At 36.3% G+C, this 21889-nt stretch overlaps 1 protein-coding gene across 5 annotated transcripts in view; it reads left to right on the top strand.

The window, feature by feature from the left end:
* Positions 1–21889, top strand: part of LOC135218352 (glycine receptor subunit alpha-2-like) — a 179514-nt gene that overhangs the window by 143827 nt on the left and 13798 nt on the right. For 4 of the 5 annotated variants that reach the window (XM_064254579.1, XM_064254581.1, XM_064254577.1 and 1 more), the window contains exons 6-9: positions 5322–5449; positions 12964–13046; positions 20190–20324; positions 21567–21796. In XM_064254579.1, the coding sequence (XP_064110649.1) occupies positions 5322–5449; positions 12964–13046; positions 20190–20324; positions 21567–21796 (576 nt within the window). Of the gene's footprint in view, positions 1–5321; positions 5450–8833; positions 8917–12963; positions 13047–20189; positions 20325–21566; positions 21797–21889 lie in introns of all 5 variants that reach the window. The other variant, XM_064254578.1, reaches the window with a different exon arrangement.

Genomic DNA, 21889 nt, shown 5'->3' with positions numbered 1-21889 from the left:
TGAAGGGATAAAGCTACCAGATGGGAGCAACATCAAACACATAGATGAGACTGGATACAAATACCTGGGAATAATGGAAGGAGGGGATATAAAACACCAAGAGATGAAGGACACGATCAGGAAAGAATATATGCAGAGACTCAAGGCGATACTCAAGTCAAAACTCAATGGAGGAAATATGATAAAAGCCATAAACACATGGGCAGTGCCAGTAATCAGATACAGCGCAGGAATAGTGGAATGGACGAAGGCAGAACTCCGCAGCATAGATCAGAAAACCAGGAAACATATGACAATACACAAAGCACTACACCCAAGAGCAAATACGGACAGACTATACATAACACGAAAGGAAGGAGGGAGAGGACTACTAAGTATAGAGGACTACGTCAACATCGAGAACAGGGCACTGGGGCAAATTCTGAAAACCAGTGAAGACGAGTGGCTAAAGAGTGCATGGGAAGAAGGACTAATAAAAGTAGACGAAGACCCAGAAATATACAGAGACAGGAGAAAGACAGAAAGAACAGAGGACTGGCACAACAAACCAATGCACGGACAATACATGAGACAGACTAAAGAACTAGCCAGCGATGACACATGGCAATGGCTACAGAGGGGAGAGCTAAAGAAGGAAACTGAAGGAATGATAACAGCGGCACAAGATCAGGCCCTAAGAACCAGATATGTTGAAAGAACGTTAGACGGAAATAACATCTCTCCCATATGTAGGAAGTGCAATACGAAAAATGAAACCATAAACCACATAGCAAGCGAATGCCCGGCACTTGCACAGAACCAGTACAAAAAGAGGCATGATTCAGTGGCAAAAGCCCTCCACTGGAGCCTGTACAAGAAACATCAGCTACCTTGCAGTAATAAGTGGTACGAGCACCAACCTGAAGGAGTGATAGAAAACGATCAGGCAAAGATCCTCTGGGACTATGGTATCAGAACAGATAGGGTGATACGTGCAAATAGACCAGACGTGACGTTGATTGACAAAATCCAGAAGAAAGTATCACTCATTGATGTCGCAATACCATGGGACACCAAAGTTGAAGAGAAAGAGAGGGAAAAAATGGATAAGTATCAAGATCTGAAAATAGAAATAAGAAGGATATGGGATATGCCAGTGGAAATTGTACCCATAATCATAGGAACACTAGGCACAATCCCAAGATCCCTGAAAAGGAATCTAGAAAAACTAGAGGCTGAAGTACCTCCAGGACTCATGCAGAAGTGTGTGATCCTAGAAACGGCGCACATAATAAGAAAAGTGATGGACTCCTAAGGAGGCAGGATGCAACCCGGACCCCCACACTATAAATACCACCCAGTCGAATTGGAGGACTGTGATAGAGCAAAAAAAAAAAAAAAATAATAATAATAATAATAATAATAATAATAATAATAATAATAATAATAATAATAATAATAATAATATTGTTAATAATGTCACTAAAATGGCGAATAAATCTCTACCAATCAATAATATAATAATAATAATAATAATAAGAATAATAATAAAATAATAATAATAATAATAATAATAATAATAATAATAAGGAAATAGATACCCTAATCCAGACTGTAAGGATTGTATCTGGGGACATCAGGATGGAGTTTGGAATAGAAAAATGCGCCTTAGTCAACATACAAAAAGGCAAAGTAACGAGAACTGAAGGGATAAAGCTACCAGATGGGAGCAACATCAAACACATAGATGAGACAGGATACAAATACCTGGGAATAATGGAAGGAGGAGATATAAAACACCAAGAGATGAAGGACACGATCAGGAAAGAATATATGCAGAGACTCAAGGCGATACTCAAGTCAAAACTCAACGCCGGAAATATGATAAAAGCCATAAACACATGGGCAGTGCCAGTAATCAGATACAGCGCAGGAATAGTGGAATGGACGAAGGCCGAACTCCGCACCATAGATCAGAAAACCAGGAAACAAATGACAATACACAAAGCACTACACCCAAGAGCAAATACAGACAGACTATACATAACACGAAAGGAAGGAGGGAGAGGACTACTAAGTATAGAGGACTTCGTCAACATCGAAAACAGAGCACTGGGGCAATATCTGAAAACCAGTGAAGACGAGTGGTTAAAGAGTGCATGGGAAGAAGGACTAATAAAAGTAGACGAAGACCCAAAAATATACAGAGACAGGAGAATGACAAAAAGAACAGAGGACTGGCACAACAAACCAATGCACGGACAATACATGAGACAGACTAAAGAACTAGCCAGCGATGACACGTGGCAATGGCTACAGAGGGAGAGCTAAAGAAGGAAACTGAAGGAATGATAACAGCGGCACAAGATCAGGCCCTAAGAACCAGATATGTTGAAAGAACGTTAGACGGAAATAACATCTCTCCCATATGTAGGAAGTGCAATACGAAAAATGAAACCATAAACCACATAGCAAGTGAATGCCCGGCACTTGCACAGAACCAGTACAAAAAGAGGCATGATTCAGTGGCAAAAGCCCTCCACTGGAGCCTGTACAAGAAACATCAGCTACCTTGCAGTAATAAGTGGTACGAGCACCAACCTGAAGGAGTGATAGAAAACGATCAGGCAAAGATCCTCTGGGACTATGGTATCAGAACGGATAGGGTGATACGTGCAAACAGACCAGACGTGACGTTGATTGACAAAGTCAAGAAGAAAGTATCACTCATTGATGTCGCAATACCATGGGACACCAGAGTTGAAGAGAAAGAGAGGGAAAAAATGGATAAGTATCAAGATCTGAAAATAGAAATAAGAAGGATATGGGATATGCCAGTGGAAATCGTACCCATAATCATAGGAGCACTAGGCACGATCCCAAGATCCCTGAAAAGGAATCTAGAAAAACTAGAGGCTGAAGTACCTCCAGGACTCATGCAGAAGTGTGTGATCCTAGAAACGGCGCACATAATAAGAAAAGTGATGGACTCCTAAGGAGGCAGGATGCAACCCGGAACCCCACACTATAAATACCACCCAGTCGAATTGGAGGACTGTGATAGAGCAAAAAAATAATAATAATAATAATAATAATAATATAATAATAATAATAATAATAATAATAATATCTACATCTTTTAGCATAAAAAACTAATGGAGTAATTGTTTATGAAATTGCATAAACAATAAACGTAGAAATACAAATTCGTTTTAGTCCTGAAAATAATAATAAAAAAAAAACCTTTAGTCTGGAGAGAAAAACAATTTAAATTGTTTAGTGTTTGTTTGTTTACTCCCATAAAAATTCCTCTAAGCTCTTTGATGTTTCGCACTGTCAACAAATGCTTACATTTACTGCCAGGGGCGTATCATTTTCAGTTGAGTATTTTAATCAAGACTGCCTAATAAATATAAAAACGGTATAAAAACTGTCCAACATGTAATATGTTTAGCATTAGAATACCAGAGGCTGCCATCCATTAAATTAAACTGTTCAAGTCCGGCCATGAGTTGTTTCGTCGCAATAAAAAAGAAGAAAAAAGAAAACTTTCGCGAAAAAAAAAAACTTCCGAGCAAAATAAAATCTGAAAAAATTAAAATGTGAACAGAGACGTTAGATACAATTGAAATTCTACAGTAAATGGATGGGGCATTAGTTGAGTTGAATATAGAATTTAGGCTAAAGGCCAAGTACTAGACCTAAAAGGTCATTCAGCCCAGAAACGGAAATTGTCAGTAAAAGGTTTGATAGGTGTAACAGGAGGAAAACCTCAAAGCAGTATGAATGAAGTATTAGGAGAGGGTGGAAAGTAAGATGAAGAAAGTGAATATGAATGGAGGTGTAGTAAAAGGAACGAAAGTGGTTGCAGCTTGTGGCCGAAGGCACGCTGCAAAGAACCTTGAGTAATGCCTATAGTGCACCGCATGAGGTCCACTGACGGTACTACCCAATTACGGGGGTTGGCACATCAGTAGCTGCCACAACCACCTGTAAGAGCATAGGCATGAGTGAGAGAACTGACTCTAAATGGGAAAAAAAGGATTAAAGTATTATTTGCAAACTGATTCCTTAACAAAAGGTCATTGTTCAAAGCTATTATTTAGTTTATATACTACTTCTGTGACAACTACTTCCATTTGTTTGTCATCTTTTGTGACAAATTGTCCGTGTCAAAATTATGCTCTTTTCATGTGCAATTTAATTTCACTGAAGACTACGCCCCGTCGAAAATTCTATTTACATTTGAGTGCCATTGCTAGAGGCACTCCTCCTCTTTACGAGATCTTTCACTGTTGCAAAATCCCACGAAAATAAAAAAATATGCATTACATTACGTCAACGGAATTACAAACCATAACGCTGTCTCCTGTGATGAAAATAACAACCGCATTTACCAGTCTTTACCGTAGTGGGCCATCGCCATCTTGAATTGAATTCAAGATGGCGGTGAGTAGGCCCATAAGCAAATGATTTCCCTTGACTTTGAATTCCACGTTTTGCTGTTAATGCAATTTGTCTTATGACCAAGAAAATCAAGGAAGACAACAAATATAATTATAGTTACAGTGAGTATAAAAGGATAATGAAGGTGGCTCCACCAACCTTTTGAGTTTTACATTGATGGCAGAATGGAAGAGGCATCGTTAGCGATACTGTTTTCCTGCTCGAAGAAGGAAGGAAAGTCTTTAGTTTGGGTCGTGCCGAAGTGTGTTTGGCAATGAAGATGTCCTTGGTCTCACGAAGGAGAAGATCAATTAATCATAAATAAAAAAAAGCTTTCAAATACTTAAAAAGGAGAAACAAATCCACAGTTATGTAACTTTACAAATTATGTTTAAAAACAAAACTATACAGAGAACTTTCGAGAATCTGTACGATTCCCGTTTTTGGAAAAGGAAAATATTGCAGATTATCGAAAGTTCCCTTTAAACGTACATTTATTTTTAAATATATTTGTACAGTTACATGACTGTCGATTTGTTTCTTCATAATTGAAAAGCCTTTATTATTATTATTATTATTATTATTATTATTATTATTGATTATTATATATTATTATCTATTATTATTATTATTATTATATTATGATTAGTATTATTACTATTATTATTATTATTATTATTATTATTATTATTATCTCCATTTCCTCAAAGGCCACCATGGCCTAAAGAATCCATTTAAGCCTTATGAACCACCCAGGGAAAGAAATCAGAAATACAATAATTGGTTCCTTTAATTAAATGAAAAGTAGAAAAAATCGCAGTACATATTGAAAATGTAAATATCTCCTTCCACCTAAAATTCATCTAGCCTTCTCACCTGGGATTTTCTCTCTTCAGGTACAGGCCAGAATCTGGAAACCAGACACGTTCTTTAACAACGTGAAGGATGCAGAAATCCATCGGGTCACCATGAACAACGTTCTGCTGCGACTGAACGCGACGGGACACGTTCTTTACAGCATGAGGTGCGTTCGTTGTTCTTCTCGAATCGATTCGAGTCTGGCAAAGCAAATGGAGGAAAAAGATTGATTAATAATTACTTAAGATTAGTCCCTCTTAAAATGACGCAGTGAAAATAGCTTTGATAAATTAAAAGTTTACCTTCAGTAGATATCAAATGTTGATGTTTACGTGAAAATGATACTGAATTAGTACACATTCAAGTAGTACATTCAATCGAGCACACAATTACAGTTAGCAAATCATTTAATCCTTTTCATTTATTTAATTTGATACATTTAATAGTCCCTTCATCTACAACATTATATTAGCTCACAAGTGTTATAACTGATTCTGAACAAAATATAAAAAAGGAAGGTGATACACGGAAGTAAGTTTCAATTTTAAAAAATTATTTGACTTTCATTCAAACAAAATCAAAATACTGCTAGATGACAGTTAACAAAAATAATTTTACCTCGATCTACGATACAGGAAGATTAAGCTATTGACAGATACTGGTGGCGTGGAATTTCCCAGAATTCCTTGCTATAGATACTAAGCATCTGCCATTCGAAGTCTCTTCAGGTTGGTCAACTAATTACAAAGTTCTCGTCTACCTCCTAGGAATCTACGGCATTGGACACCATCTCTTCCACAATTTTCGTGCTTATTTTGTTTTGTTTGTATGTTGTTTTTACGTTGTATGGAGCCAGTGGTTATTCAGCAACGGGACCAACGGCTTTAAGTGACTTCCGAACCACGTCGAGAGTGAACTTCTATCATCCGAAATGCACATCTCTAACCCCTCAGTGGAATGCTGGAGAATCGAACTCGCGGCCACCGAGGTGGCAGGCCAAGACCATAACAATCATGCCACTGAGGCGCTATTTCATATTTATTTTACAGGAAGTTTGGAGAATAAGGCAATTATGTTCCCATCTAACAGTTTGCAGGACGCTTACTGAAACTAGAATGTGATGCATGTGAAGAATAATGCTATCATCGCAATAGCAATGTTCAAGTTTTGAGAAGTGAAAGATTTAGATGAGCTGCCGAATATACACCGGAGTTCTTTCACCAGTCACTGAATGAATCATTTTCCTTACACAGTTTCATATCATCAAACTAATTCCTTTCCTTTCTCACTTCTCAAATGAACGGGTTAAACTTAAAATCAATCTGCTCTAGGGATTACCAACTTGCTTAACTATGGATATGGGACCTAACTCAACTCCAAAGATATCTAGAGGTTTTTTCTTATATACTTTCTGACCTTTGGATATGATTAACTACATTGGTATACATTTGTTTTGCATAAATATTAAGTCATCTATCTACGCATTTAAGCTTTGGTGACAATGTCTTTTGCAGCACTTTTATTACCATAATGATTCATGCAAATCTGAGCCAATTTTTTTTATCCAGCCCAAGTTTTTATCCCAAAAAACACAGACACTTGAATGTCTCACTTGAATATGTTATGAGTATCATCAATGTCATAATAATGAGAGCAATTTTACTAATTGTTCTATTCATTTACAGGCGTCTTTTCCCAGGTAATGGAGGAAGAGCACATCTTAATTTTATTTCTTGGTTTACCTTTCTTTGACTTGACTTTAAAAACAACTTTCATTTGTAAAATAAACAAAATTCCTTTAACTGAACTTTTTTCATCCGAACAGGTGAGCTGATCTCTTGAAGCTGATTTTGCAGAATTGGAATGTAATCGACTTGAACTTAAATTAGTTTTTAATTTTACAAAACTGTATTGGTTAAAAAACACATAAGCATGAAAAAACAACAGCTCTTCACAAACAATGCAGTATTTTATCAGTGTCAATTAGGCATAATCCTTTATACATCATTTGAGGTACAAAAAGACACAAACAAAATCAGCGAGAATATCTCATATCAACAGTAATTGGCTAAAGGCAATTAGCATTATATATATATATATATATATATATATATATATATATATATATATATATATATATATATATATATATATATACAAATTAGCCACTCGCAAACAAAAGTATTATACGAGTCACTTACATCTATGTAAACTATTTTCACCTAAAGAAACACAACGAATACAGAATAATATGAACAGGGATATATGTATGCAAGTGTCCACTCACCTCACGAAAAAGATATTTCATTAGTTTTCTAATCATTTCAATTTCAAATCATTCAAATCATCATGTAAAGTTATATTTAATTTCTTTGTTAATAATTTTTCCTACTACATAAAGAAGAAGTTCCTTCGGTCATATATACAGAGAACTAGAGAACTTGCGAACTCGTGAAACACCCACCATAAAATTCATCAACATACAATAACGTAAGATATTTAGCAATCAATTTCAACCTCACTTCTGGATCGAACTCAGGACATCTCGTACGAGAGACAAGTACCCTATTTTCATTACTCTGAAAATGTAACATATCATTCACAAAGACTAATGCCTGTTTAAATGCAGAAATATACCTGAAGTGTTAAACTTAAAATATCTCAGATGATAAACCTACATAATGGGTCGATCCTTTGCCGTTATTTCATTAACGTATAAATTTCTTAACTCCTTTCATATGGGAAAAGAATTCAGAAGTCAAGCCTTCACGGAGCAAGAACTCGAGCTGGCATAAGGCCTGCTGAATCAAGAATAAACTCCTACTCTTATGAATGTCTTGTCCTTTTCGTTTCACTATCACAAATGAAATGAGTCAGCGCTGAATCATTTCGACTTAACGGTAGGTATGCATCTCGTTTCCTGGGGGGACACAAATGGAATTATAACAATTTTCTCTTAGTGACCATGTCGAGATCTGGTAATTTAGCATATCACCGTTTTATATAAATAAGGACTCAGCTTTTTGCTTCAAGATACCTAATACAACGTCAGTCCAGTTCACGTAGTTGTCTGATCTTTTATAAAAATGATAGAGTTTCCACTAGGATTACTAGACTTTCAAATACTGACAATTTTATAAATTCAAAACATTAAGTCACACTTTACATAAAGACACTATAGCTTGATTACACAATAAACCATATCATCCGAAAGAGATAAATAAATTACATCATTCACATGAAACTATCTTCGAGTTTAGCCTTTTAGTTTACTGCTATTATGGTCTAATGATAACTAATGCTTTTCTTTATTCCCTGTTACCATCTGTAACTTCTGTCATAGGAACACTGTATTCTTTGGAAGTTTGAATTTCAAGTCAGTGCCCACTTTGGTGGGCTTGTTCCATATGGATAGGGTTCGTCTTCTGAACTATTAATCTAACAATGATAATGTACTAACGCCCATTTTATCCTTGAACGCAAAGCCAAAGTATTCTAGTTGCGTTGGAAATGCAGATAATATTTGACAGGACACCTCGTGACATTACAGGATGACCCTCAAGCTGTCATGTAACTTGCAACTTGAACACTTTCCATTTGACCAGCAAGTGTGCGGAGTGATCCTCGCTTCTTGTAAGTAAACCATTCCTTTGCAGGAGCCTCCCTTCTCCCTTTGGCGTCCTCCCCTCCCCCTGCTACCCTCTCTCCCTTTTCAGTCTCTCCCCCGTTTCCTGTTTGTGAAAGACGTATTTCCACGACTAAGTCTCTTACGCCTCTCCTTATTTCCCTCTCCGTGTTGGTGTATTTTATTGAAATGAGCATAAGTCTATTGGTTACGTCAGAGATGCAACTTCGCCGCTGAGTCAGCGAGATTAAAGTCCGTTTTCCTTCTGCCCCGTCCTAAATGGTTTTCAGCCTTCAATTTCATCGCAATAAAATGCACCGAGTCATAACCATGTTATTGTGACACTGTTTCACCTGTTTTTCCCCGTCCCTTTCTCGTAGAAAGCTAAAGACTTCCTCTCTTGGTTCCTAGCAGAGTATTGATCAGTAATGTATACAGCATTGTTTACGTTGTCTAAATTCTTGACGTGTCATCGTATAATATATATATATATATATATATATATATATATATATATATATATATATATATATTTATATATATATATATATATATATAAACAAATAAATAAATTAGCACCATAATCTGCGTCTGTATTGAAGTAGCCTGTAAAATAGCAACCATTCACAAAAGTAAACGGTATGAAGGTAGGCTGATTGCCAAAATGCCACCTTGTACTAATCACTGTACTATAGATAGAGTCTGTGTAGTATTAACATTGACCTTATAAATGGAATACAGGAATAACTTGCTACATATTTATCGAGTTGGTAATTAATGCACCGAAACGCCAACAGGAACGGTAAGATGATCGCGCTTCTGAAAAATATATATTTTAAAGGCTGTATGCTGTATGAATATATATATATATATATATATATATATATATATATATATATATAGATATATATATATATATATATACATATATATATACAAGGTGTCCATAAAGTCCCAGTACCATTACAAGTATTTATTGCTCAGAATGGTACTGGGACTTTATGGACACCCTGTGTATGTGTATATATATATAATATATATATATATATATATATATATATATATATATATACATGATATCTTGTCCCGTGAATTCTTATGCTCTAAGGCATTAAAGGGGCACTGACGCCCTAAGACCCCATTATTTAAGCCACACATACCCCACAATATAATATACACTTCTACCCAGTCATAATACATACCAACATGGATTGATTTAACGTTCCACCTAACCTGGTCAGGAATCGAGATTCGAAACCATGACCTTTCAATTTGATGCGGACAGTGATGTAATATGTATGGATCCAACCATCAAGAGCAATACAAACTGATTTTGTTTGTTTGTAAGGTGTTTTTACGTTGCATGGAACCAGTGGTTATTCAGCAACGGGACAAACGGCTTTACATGACTCCCGAGAGTGAACTTCTATCACCAGAAATACACATCTCCAACCCCTCAGAGGAATGCCCGGGAATACAAACTGATTTTGACCTCTTCATACTTCTGCTATACTCAAGCTCTGTACTTGTGACCTAAATCAGCTCAAATCTACCACTATAGCCCAGTGCTAAGCCCATGACGCATGGCTAATTCTTGATAGTTTTCACATTCATTCACGATTGCCGTTTTTTATTATACTTTTATTCATTAGAAAAAGGTTACAAAACAAACATAACACCTTTAATGGTCAATGTATATCTTTTAAGAGGCTCCGAGGTTGAACTTTATCGGGAGAGAAAGGAATTCAAGCACCACTGTTAATCCACGCACAGCTTTTAACAAGTTAAAAATGCGTCGAAGTTTCTTCGGTGTAATCGAGTTTCCTGTACAGCGTATAATCAAGGCCACCGAAAACAGACCTATATGAGCCGCAGCCCATGGAAATCTCAGCCGACCGTGGTGGCCTACGTTGTTGCATTGCCAGAAGTACGATCATGTTTAACTTTAATCTTAAATAAAGAAAAAAGATAAAAACTGCTGAGGCAAGACGTCTACAATTTGGTATGTTTCATGATTGTAGGGTGGATGATCAACATGCCAATTTGCAGCCCTCTAGCCTCAGTAGCTTTGATGATCTGAGGCCGGACAGAAAAAGTGCGGACGGACAGACAAAGCCATCTCAATCATTTTCTCTTCCAGAAAACTTTAAAACTCAGGAAAACGCAAGGTTCCATTGGGGAAATTTCCTGTCACGTATCGGCGCCGACTTCAAATTGTCAGACGCTCTGTAAAGTATCAAGAAAGGTAAAAAAAAAAAAATAAAATAAAGTTGGGAATCAACTGCCGTTGGGCTGTTCTGGAAATCCTGAAATTCCTGCTGGACATTTGGATGTTGCAGCTATCGCTCTGAAGCAGAGGCACAATGACCAAGAATTTCTGTGACAGTCAATAAAGACTGGAGTCTCAAGTATTTAGTAGATTCCTGTGGTGGTAAGTCAACCAGTCAACCAACCTCGGAATGATCAAGTTTGTCGAAATATTCTCGACGTGTTGAACATCACCCGAAAAATTAAAAAATTAATGGAAATCGAAAAGTTAAGGAACAACTGACGCCACACTGAACTTTTGATGTTACTCTGTGGATACCGTGAAAAAAAATGGTAAGTCTAACCATTATTAGATTCTTAACACTAAAAAAAAAAAAACAGAATTATCCATTGCTAATTTTAATCTTAAAAATATTTGAACGTTCCAAATATACTAAGTCTCTCAACAAATAAGTACCTCGGGCTTCGATAGCAGTTTGTTGACGCAGCGTAAAAAGTGATAAAGCAAAGACTACAGAAAATTCTTTCTAAAGAATGGCTGTATCTCATATTTTCGTCTTCATGTCAGGACATCAACATTATCAAGTTGCCTTGCTTGGTTTTGACAGCACAAATATACATACTTTCACACACACACAAACACACACGCACACGCGCGCACACACACACACACACACACACACACACACACATATATATATATATATATATATATATATATATATATATATATATATATATATGTGTGTGTGTGTGTGTGTGTGTGTGTAGATATATATATATATATATATATATATATATATATATATATATATATATGTATACTATATATATACATACATATATATATATGTATATATATACATACATATATATATATATACATACATATATATATATATATATATATATATATATGTATATAGTATATATGTGTGTGTGTATACACGTACTTAAATATGTTTGATCATTTGATAATGGATGGAGGTTCTATGAGTCAGGAAAGACGCGAGTGAACCTGGGATGAAATGGGTCATGGCAGCAATGAAGAGTAATTGCAGTGACTGGTAAAAGACTTCGCTGAAAGTGCTTGCAACGAAAAATGTTGAACGTAAGGTCAGGTTATGAGAGAAGATGAAAAGATGGAATAATGGAGGCTGGTAAAAAGAGTAGAACAGTGTGTATGTGAACAAGAAAGGTTAAAAGTAATAGAGCATAGATTCGATGATGTGGTAAAAAGAATTTTAGCACAATTGACAAAATAGGAGCACAGTATTTTCTGAGAGAGAGAGAGAGAGAGAGAGAGAGAGAGAGAGAGAGAGATTGAGAGAGAGAGATACTTTGAAATCATTCACTTTACCTATTTTCGGTTGTAAAAACGCAATTCAATTACCTGTGTAATTAGCGAAGTACAAAAAAACGATATAAGCACGCTCGAAACCTTCCCCCACCCCCCACTTTTTTTTTTTTTTTTTTTTTTTTTTTTTTTTTGCCAGAATTACTGAAAATTCACTCGCCACGCCCGCCCGTAACGAAAACTGCCATAGGAACCATGGGAGGAAGTCATTGCGCCCAAACCCTTTTCCTTATAGAACCCTTTCTATGAATCTGCCGTCCTACGAGAACCCATTCACAGGCGATGATTGGCTGACCAGACCATCAGGCCCCCATGCATCAACCAATAAGATTTGAGTATGGCTGCTCGCCCAGCCAATAGGACTTGAGTGTCCGAGATGATCATAATGTAAACATCTTTTTGAAAGTGGTCTTCCCCCTATCCCTGGCAGGGTGACGCTGAAGTTATCCTGTAACATGGAGTTCAAATATTACCCTTTCGACCGGCAGGATTGTGGCGTTTCTATCAGCTCTTGTGAGTACACAGCTAAATGGGTTCCCCTTTTCAATATTTTGCTTAAGTTTTCCCCTTTTTTATTCATAAGACGCAACAGAAAAATTCTCGCATCTACGTGAATGAGATCAACTTCTTTAAGACACTGCCATTCTACTGAATGGAGAATCAAGGAATTATCAGCCACTCAAATCTGTCTTGGGTCATGGCGCGTGGACAAAACTGACAATTCCAATTGATTACTGTTTTTTATTCTTAACCATAATGCACAAAATATATTTATTTAATTAATAATGTGGAATTGAAATGAACGATTTTATCAAACTGCCTTTTCTGCCTTGTGTTTGGAATTTGAGTTATGCTAGCTTTTATAACTTAGGAATGTATATACGTAGAAAGGATTTAGTGCGAGGACCGTATATATATATATGAATAATATAATTCCAGTAACGTGCGATTGATATCCTTCTGAAAAGTCTACGGACGTACTAGAACCTGCGAATAAGACGCTCTTGTTCTGGGGCTATAGAAATTCAATTTAATACTTTATTTATCCAAATTCTGGGGAGTTTTAGGACTGGTCCTTCCTTCTGCTTTACTGTAGACAAGAGCACAGACTACTCTAAACTGAGGCAGTTCTTCCTTAGCCAATATCACAGCTCGTGGATATTGTAAAGGGAAAGAAGTTTGTGGCGAATTGAATGGATTGATTTAGATCTAGTGAGCTGAATACTTAAAACTCTAAAAGGCTTCATCTTTAATCATGCTTGGCTTTGCTTGCAAATTAAAAACGATGCTTCAGAGTAAGAAGTTTTAATAAATGGATCTATATTTCCCGCATAAATGCCTTAACACAATTATAAAAATAGTTTTTTGGGTAATGGTGACGGCTACTGCTGTGTAAATAATCTTAGTGATAAATAAAACCTATATTTCCTTGCATAAAGATGCAACCAACCCAGGCAAAATGTTCTGACTTAAAACGCTCAAAAAACAAATAGATTTCTATAGTTTCTAAAACGCCATTAAGAACTCCCGCAGCCATTGAGGCAAAATGTTCAAATAAAATACAAGTCTTGTGTCTTCACAAAAAGCATGAGCAATCTTAATGACACCCAAACAAATCAGTTTTCCCGTATTGGTAATGAAGCTTGGACGTCATTTTTCTAATATCTACCGAGTATTGCAATAATTATATGATGTCATTTCGAATACTTGAAGTGTTTGCATGGGTAAAAGCACTGACTGGACTGAGCATAGGCTTGTTGTGTGATTAAGCTAATTCATTTAGATTCTTGCACAAGCACACAAAGCTAAAACGGTAAAATGACCCTTATTTACTGTGTGTATAAGTGTGTGTTTGCAGTAAATGTGTTCGTCTATCTGTTCCCGTCTCTTACTTCACAGTCGTGTCAAGAATTTCGCGCCATCTGGAAAAAGAAATAATATTGCCATTTTCCCAACAATATTTTTCTTTTCCACGTTGTTGTGACTTGGATCGCCATTTGTTGTTAACTGTTCTGTCGATGACTATACTCTGTTTTTTTTTTTTCATCTGTCCATCCGCCTGTGGTGTTTCCGTATGGTAACACTGCGTCCTGGGCTTTAGATAGTTACATTCAGCTTACATTCAACAATAATAACAATATCCTATTTCGAATATTAACGATAAATTATCAAAACGCTTTTCAGTTGCAAATGTACACCCAGATATCCTTTTATTTACCTAAAACGTACACATAGCGTAACTATTCAAAGCCCGGGACGCAGTGTTACCATACAAAAACACCACAGGCGGATGGACAGATGGAAAAAAACAGAGTATACATGTTTGTCTGCAATGTTTTGCACTTTGTCTAAAACTTTATCACAAACATTCACGTGGAAAAACGCACGTTTTGTTAAAGACTAATCAAGAAAGATACTAAAAAAAAACTATCAGTATACATTCTCCTAAGCGGTGTTTTTCTTTTTTTTTTATGATTGCTCACAGGGAAAGATATTCTGTTACCACTTAATTGAAGGAGGTAGGTCGTACTATAAGACAAACTGGATGTGACACAGATAATTATATATATACATATATCAATTCAAATATAGCACTGAAATTATTTAGCCATGCTGTAACAATATCAACTGGTACGAAAAAAAAGGTTTGTGTGTCCATTGAAAGATATTAAATAGTAAGCAAAAATTAAAAAATACTTCAATCTAAGAATTCAAGCATAAAGACCCAAAATTAAAAGCATGGAGAAAGCCCAAGCAATTTCTTTTGCTTTGGGAAAACAGAACATTCACAAATGTGACACAAACGAAGTTATTCAACACAAGATAGACAAAAATCATATTCCTTTAAAAACATCAGCGACTCAAAAAATGTTTTTTTTTTTTTTTTTTTTTTTTTTTTGTAGGTAAAATGTCCTCATTTGCAAAATGAACGAGAAATTACCCCCGACATGATGCTCGCGACTCTCAAATAAATAAAAAGTTTGAAGTTATTTCACAGCCCGTCTGTTAATGAAAGGACTGTGAGAGGTAATTCAGAGTTCAAACGCCGTTTAATCAACGGTTTTTACATAGGGAAATTGATGGTTGCGCCGAAAGTATGAATCTAGTGTCGTCAGCTCCTGTCAAACCACATGACGTTTCTGCTTATGTAAACGGACCATTTCCGCGCCTTATTTAACGGCGTGTCAAGTTGAGTTAAATATAGAATTTAGGCCAAAGGCCAAGCACTGGGACCCATGAGGTCATTCAGCGCTGAAATGGAAATTGACGGTAAAAGGTATGAAAGGTGTAACAGGAGGACAACCTCAAAGCAGTTCACTATGACTCAAGCGTTAGGAGAGGATGGAAAGCCAGATGAAGAGAGAGAGAGAATATGAAAGGAGGTACAGTAAAAGGAACGAAAGTGGTTTCAGCTAGGGGCCGAAGGCATACTGCAAAGAACCTTAAGTAATACCCACAGTGCACCGTATAAGGTCCAATGACGGCACTAACCAGGTTAATGGTGTGTCGTGGAGAAATATGGGTTTAAAAGATGCATTGCTGTGACGGAAAGCCTATGAAATTATAATTATAATGATAATCCTATAGAAGCTCAGTCTTCTCTGCGTAATCCTTAGTCGGGGTCGCTGTTATTAATGTGTCTTCGCAAACCGTTTCTTTCTTGAACGGCGCATCTCGTAATTGATTCTGGCTGGTGTTTTATGTATACATATGCCCTTCCTGACTTTAACCCTCTCTATTTTGGGCTTGGGACCGGCTTAAGCCCCCAGTAGCCAGTGTTTTTTTTTTTTTTTTTTTTTTTTTTTTTTTTTTTTTAGCCTATCAAGTTGGAGCGGCTGAACAGCTCAATAAATCTATCCAGAAAAAAAATAGGAGATGAAGCACAAGGATCTAAAAAGGAATAGTTAGAGAGGCTGGACAGCAAGATTGAAGGGAGGACGTAGCACTGGAGGTAAAGCAAAGGGTTTAAAAGTTGGTGCCTACGGTGTACCGCGTGAGGTGCACTGACGGATTCAAAATACCGCGGTATATACACTGAAGCGAAATGGAGATTGATATTACGAAGTCACTTGAAAGAAATGAAAAAGAAACTGACTTGTAAATAATCAGAAATTATAGGAACGTATTTAAGGATAAAGAGGTAGAATAACAAGTGCGATCCCCTTTTGTTCCTTTTACTGTACCTCCTTTTATATTCTCTTTCTTCCATCTCAACTCTCCATCCTCCCCTAACAATTGATTCATAGTACAACTGCTTTGAGGTTTTCCTCCTGTAACACCTTTCAGAGCTTTTACTGTCAATTTCCGTTTAGCGCTGAATGACCTCGTAGGTCCTAGTGCTTGGCCTTTGGCCTAAATTGTATATTCAATTCAACAAGTAGGATGAAAGAATAGTAGAAAGACAGCACTGAAAATAGAACGAATTTGTACATATGTCGTTCTTGCACTCATTCCAGAGGAACTAGAATCATTGAATAAGTACATTACTGTAAAACCGATAAACGACAAGGAGAGAGAGAGAGAGAGAGAGAGAGAGAGAGAGAGAGAGAGAGAGAGAGAGAGAGAGAGAGAGAACTAAAATATTATATTCCCTTCAGGAGACTTACATCATATACCAAAACGTCATCTGCAGATGACCTACTTATATAAAGAGGCTCCGAAAAATATAATAACGAAAATAAAAACACCAAACCATCTGTTCAACACCAAACCATTAGCAGATGAAAGGAGCATAAAGGTATGACAAGAAGAGAGATTATCGTGCATCAATCGAGACTTCAATTCGTCACGTCAAGACGGAATCGTCATCAGCTGACGCAGATTCCCGTGGAATGGGAATATTTTCACACTTGGTAATCAATCATCTCTACTCTCAGAAAGGTGATTTCGCTATCATAAAGGTGATTTTCACTTGACAGAAAGGTGATTTTCACTCTCAGAGAGGTGAATTTCTCTCTCAGGAAGGTGATTTTCACTCTCGAAAAGGTGATTTTCTTCACTCTCAGAGAGGTGAATTTCGCTCTCAGAAAGGTGATTTTCACTCTCGAAAAGGTGATTTTCTTCCCTCTCAGAGAGGTGAATTTCGCTCTCAGAAAGGTGATTTCCACTCTCGAAAAGGTAAATTTCACTGACAGAGAAGTGATTTTCACTCTACGAAAGGTGATTTTCTTCGCTCTCAGAAATGTGGTTTTCGCTCTCATAAAGGTGATTTTCTCAGGAGCGATAAATCGTAGCTAATTGAATTAGAAATTGATGTTTTATTATTAGCGTGTGCGGGTTTGGGAAATAAATGAATAAAATTAATATTAAATCGCTTACGGGTGCACAATAAAAACAACACGGACTGATAAACCTCTTGATTATTAATATGAAAACTTCTTTTAAAGATTAAATTAAAATCAAACAAAATACGAAAGGTACCAGTAAAATTCAAGGAGATATCTAAGAATATAACGCTAGGATAAGCAGAAAGTTCAAGTGTTCATCAGTTGATCGAACAGTCAGAGTAAGATATTTAATAAAGTAGAAAAAAATAAATTGAATAAATTAGAAATAGAAAAACATGCAGTTTGACAGTTATGAAGATGAAGAACCAAGAGCAGAATATTATCCACTTCACAAAATATCGAAAATCAACACCAGGAAATATGACTACCAATAAGCGATTCCTTTTATTAACATATAAATAAATACATCTCATTTTCAAGACTTAAAACAACGTATGCATGACTGATGGACCATTCTGTTAGTGATTGCACCTTAGATGCATGAAGTGTTGACTTTTCTTTTCCTTAACACATCTCTTTATGTTAGTATTACTAACTTTCATGTAATTAAAATAAAAATGTATTTTTCCGATGCGGATTAACTTATGAAACATAAACAAAATAATAGGTTTTCAGGAATTTTGTACACAGGTGTATGATCTTGTAATTGTATATATATATATATATATATATATATATATATATATATATATATATATATACTATATATATCATATATATATATATATATATATATATAATATATATATATATATATATACACACACAAGATGATACACCTATGTACAAAATTCCTGAAAGATTACTATATATATATATATATATATATATATATATATATATATATATATATATATATATATATATATATATATAATATATAATATATATATATATATATATATATATATATATATATATATATATATGAACATGAACAGAGTATAATTGTATTGTTATGTAAATATTATTTGTAACTTCATTTATAACTGTAATTTGTTAATAATTGTAATTCTTATGGCAATGAGTTCTTCCAATGGCCTTTTTTTTATTACTAAACCTTTCACTCCCTCGTATTTTACCTCTTTGTTTATTGAGAAACCTTAATTAGTCTCAAAAAAGTCTCAATAAAACCTCGGAAAAACCATCACTATATATTTAAAGTGAAAATTACACATATGCATGATTAACCATTCACAAATAAACACAACAGCCCATAAATAACACTTTACCACAGCTGTAATATGAATAACACATTTATTTATAATGATATTATGACAACCAACTTACAGAATACGAGAATGAGCAAATTCTCGACTACTTACAATGTTTACCACTCTTCCAGAAGTATCTAGCCTCGTCAACACAGACAAGTAATTCTAACTGTACAAGGTCTCCACTTACGAGCTTAAGTAAACAAAAGGATACCAAACTCAAAAGTGGACGAGAGGAAACTTACAATGGAAAGAGTAGAGAGCTCTCCTTTCACCAGAGGTCTTACAAAGATATCTTACGTAAACAAAAACTTAGGAATTACAAATATTACAAATGATAATTATAAAGACATAATTATTTTTAAAAATTATAAATACATTTCCAAATAAAATTTTACATGACATTAGGCTGGTTGTGTAGCAGTTGTTGGATTATTCCCGAATGGCTAATCCTGTATATGCGTTATGTTCATAATTTTCGTTTTAAACATATAGTGATGGTTTCTTCCCATTTGCTTTATTGGGACTAATTAAGGTTTATCAATAAACATAGATTTTTCAGCAAGGTACAAAGAGATACAATGTGTGAGTTAAAGGTTCTGTAACAGAAAAAGACTTTTGAAAGAAGCTGTGTACTGAATTGCATGAAATAACCTTTCAAAACTGATTTTACATTGCCATTCCCACAATAAGACCTGTCAATATTGATAAAACATTCAGATTTCAGTAAAATACCTGAGTTTAGGCAAATCAAATACTAAAACTAAAACTAGGGTAGATTCGCATCAACCGTGCATTTGATGATGTTTAAGTCAGTCCCTTACCACGCTCTTGATTGGCTTTTGATAAATCAATCATAGGGCTGGAAACGCTCAGTCTCTCTCGAGAGAGTTCACATGAGCAGGATCTATGTTCCACCTCCCCTGAGGGATACGCCTTTCAAAAGTATCCCTCAGGAGACGTGGAACACACATCCTGCCTATGTGAACTCTCTCGAGAGAGACTGAGAGTTTACAGCCCTGTGATTGGCTTATCAACAGCCAATCAGGAGCGTCGTAAGGGACTGGCCTAGACATCAAAAGCACGGTTGATGTGAATCTATATTAACACCGAATTGAGAAAACCTCACGTTTTCTTTTCACCCTCCTCTTCAGATGCCAACACCGACGATGTCATCAAGTATCACTGGGTCGACGATACCCCGATTGACCTCCCAGATGAACTGGAAATTGCCCAGTTTGACCTGCTGAACTTTGAAACAAGCGAAACAACCCAACACTTCGTCACAGGTAATGGGAGTAAATAGTTTATGTGAGCAGATGCAATGACCACTATTCCAAAAACTGAACTGAGAGATACAGGGGGGAACATCAGGGAGCCGTTTCAAAGGTTGATCCTTCCTCCTTCGCCTACTACTACTACTATTATTAATAACACTTCTGTATTTCACACTGGAGTTAGCTTTGGAGCCGTTCCAAAGGCAAATCCCTTCTCCTCATACTACTATACATGAATTTGACACTAGAATTTTGGATGGAGCCGTTTCAATGTCGCTCTTCCAAATAACATTAATACTATTGTATTTGACACTAGCGTTAGTATGGCTGAAGCCGTTTCAAAGGCAAACTCCCCCTATCATTTAATAATAATAATAATAATAATACTCATCTAATTGGTAATGGAGTTCGCTTTGGAGCCTTTTCAAAAGAACATTCCTGCTATTGATAGCAATACCCGTCCGTGTATTTGACACTTAGTTAGTTTGGTTTGAGCAGTTTCAAAGGCAAATCCAGCCTCCTCTTACTATACTTATAATAATACTCGTACATTTGACACTGGAGCCGTTTCAAAGGAAAATCCCTCCTACTACTACTAATGATACTCGTGTATTTGACACTGGAGTTAGCTTGAGAGCCGTTTCAAAGGCAAATCCCTCCTCCTATTATTTATCTACTAATAATACTCGTGTATTTGAGACTGGAGTTAGCTTGAGAGCCGTTTCAAAGGCATATCTCTACTGTTACTACTACTAACATACTCTTGTATTTGACACTGGAGTTAGATTGGGAGCTGTTTCAAAGGCAAATCCCCCTTCCACTACTACTAATAATAGTCGTGCATTTGACACTGGAGTTAGCTTGAGAGCCGTTTCAAAGGTAAATCCCTCCCCCTACTACTAATAAATACCCGTGTATTTGACACTGTAGTTACCTTGAGAACCGTTTCAAAGGTAAATCCCTCCTACTAATAATAATAATACTTGTGTATTTGACACTAGAGTTAGCCTGGGAGCAGTTTCAAAGGCAAATCCCTCTTCCTACTACTACTAATAGTACTCGGGTATTTTACACTAGAGTTAGCCTGAGAGCCGTTTCAAAGGCATATTTCTACTGTTACTACTACTAATGATACTCGTGTATTTGACACTAGAGTTAGATTGAGAGCCGTTTCAATGGCCTTTCTCTACTGTTACTACTACTGCCAGCCTTGTCAAGAGTGAGCTGATACAAAGAGAAAACCAATCATTTCAGGCGACTTCAGCGGCCTGGTCGTTCAGTTCTTCCTCCGGCGCCAGAATGGCTACCACGTCCTGCAGACGTACATCCCGACAATCCTCATCGTCGCCATATCCTGGGTGTCCTTCTGGCTCGATCCCAACGCCGTTCCCGGTAGGGTGTCCTTGGGCGTCACGACCCTCCTCACGCTGACGACTCTGGCGTCCGGCATCCGACAGTCTCTGCCCCCCGTGTCGTACGTCAAGGTGAGAGCTTGGAGTCAGACGCCATCTTCGAATTCGAGTCTCTGCTTTCAGTGGCTTTGATAAAAACAAGTAGTTCGTCCTTTTGTTCAACTT

Source organism: Macrobrachium nipponense, chromosome 9 (assembly GCF_015104395.2).
Source record: "Macrobrachium nipponense isolate FS-2020 chromosome 9, ASM1510439v2, whole genome shotgun sequence".
NCBI lineage: Eukaryota > Metazoa > Arthropoda > Malacostraca > Decapoda > Palaemonidae > Macrobrachium > Macrobrachium nipponense.
Note: the sequence above shows the minus strand (reverse complement) of the source record. Positions and strands in the feature narration are given on the sequence as shown.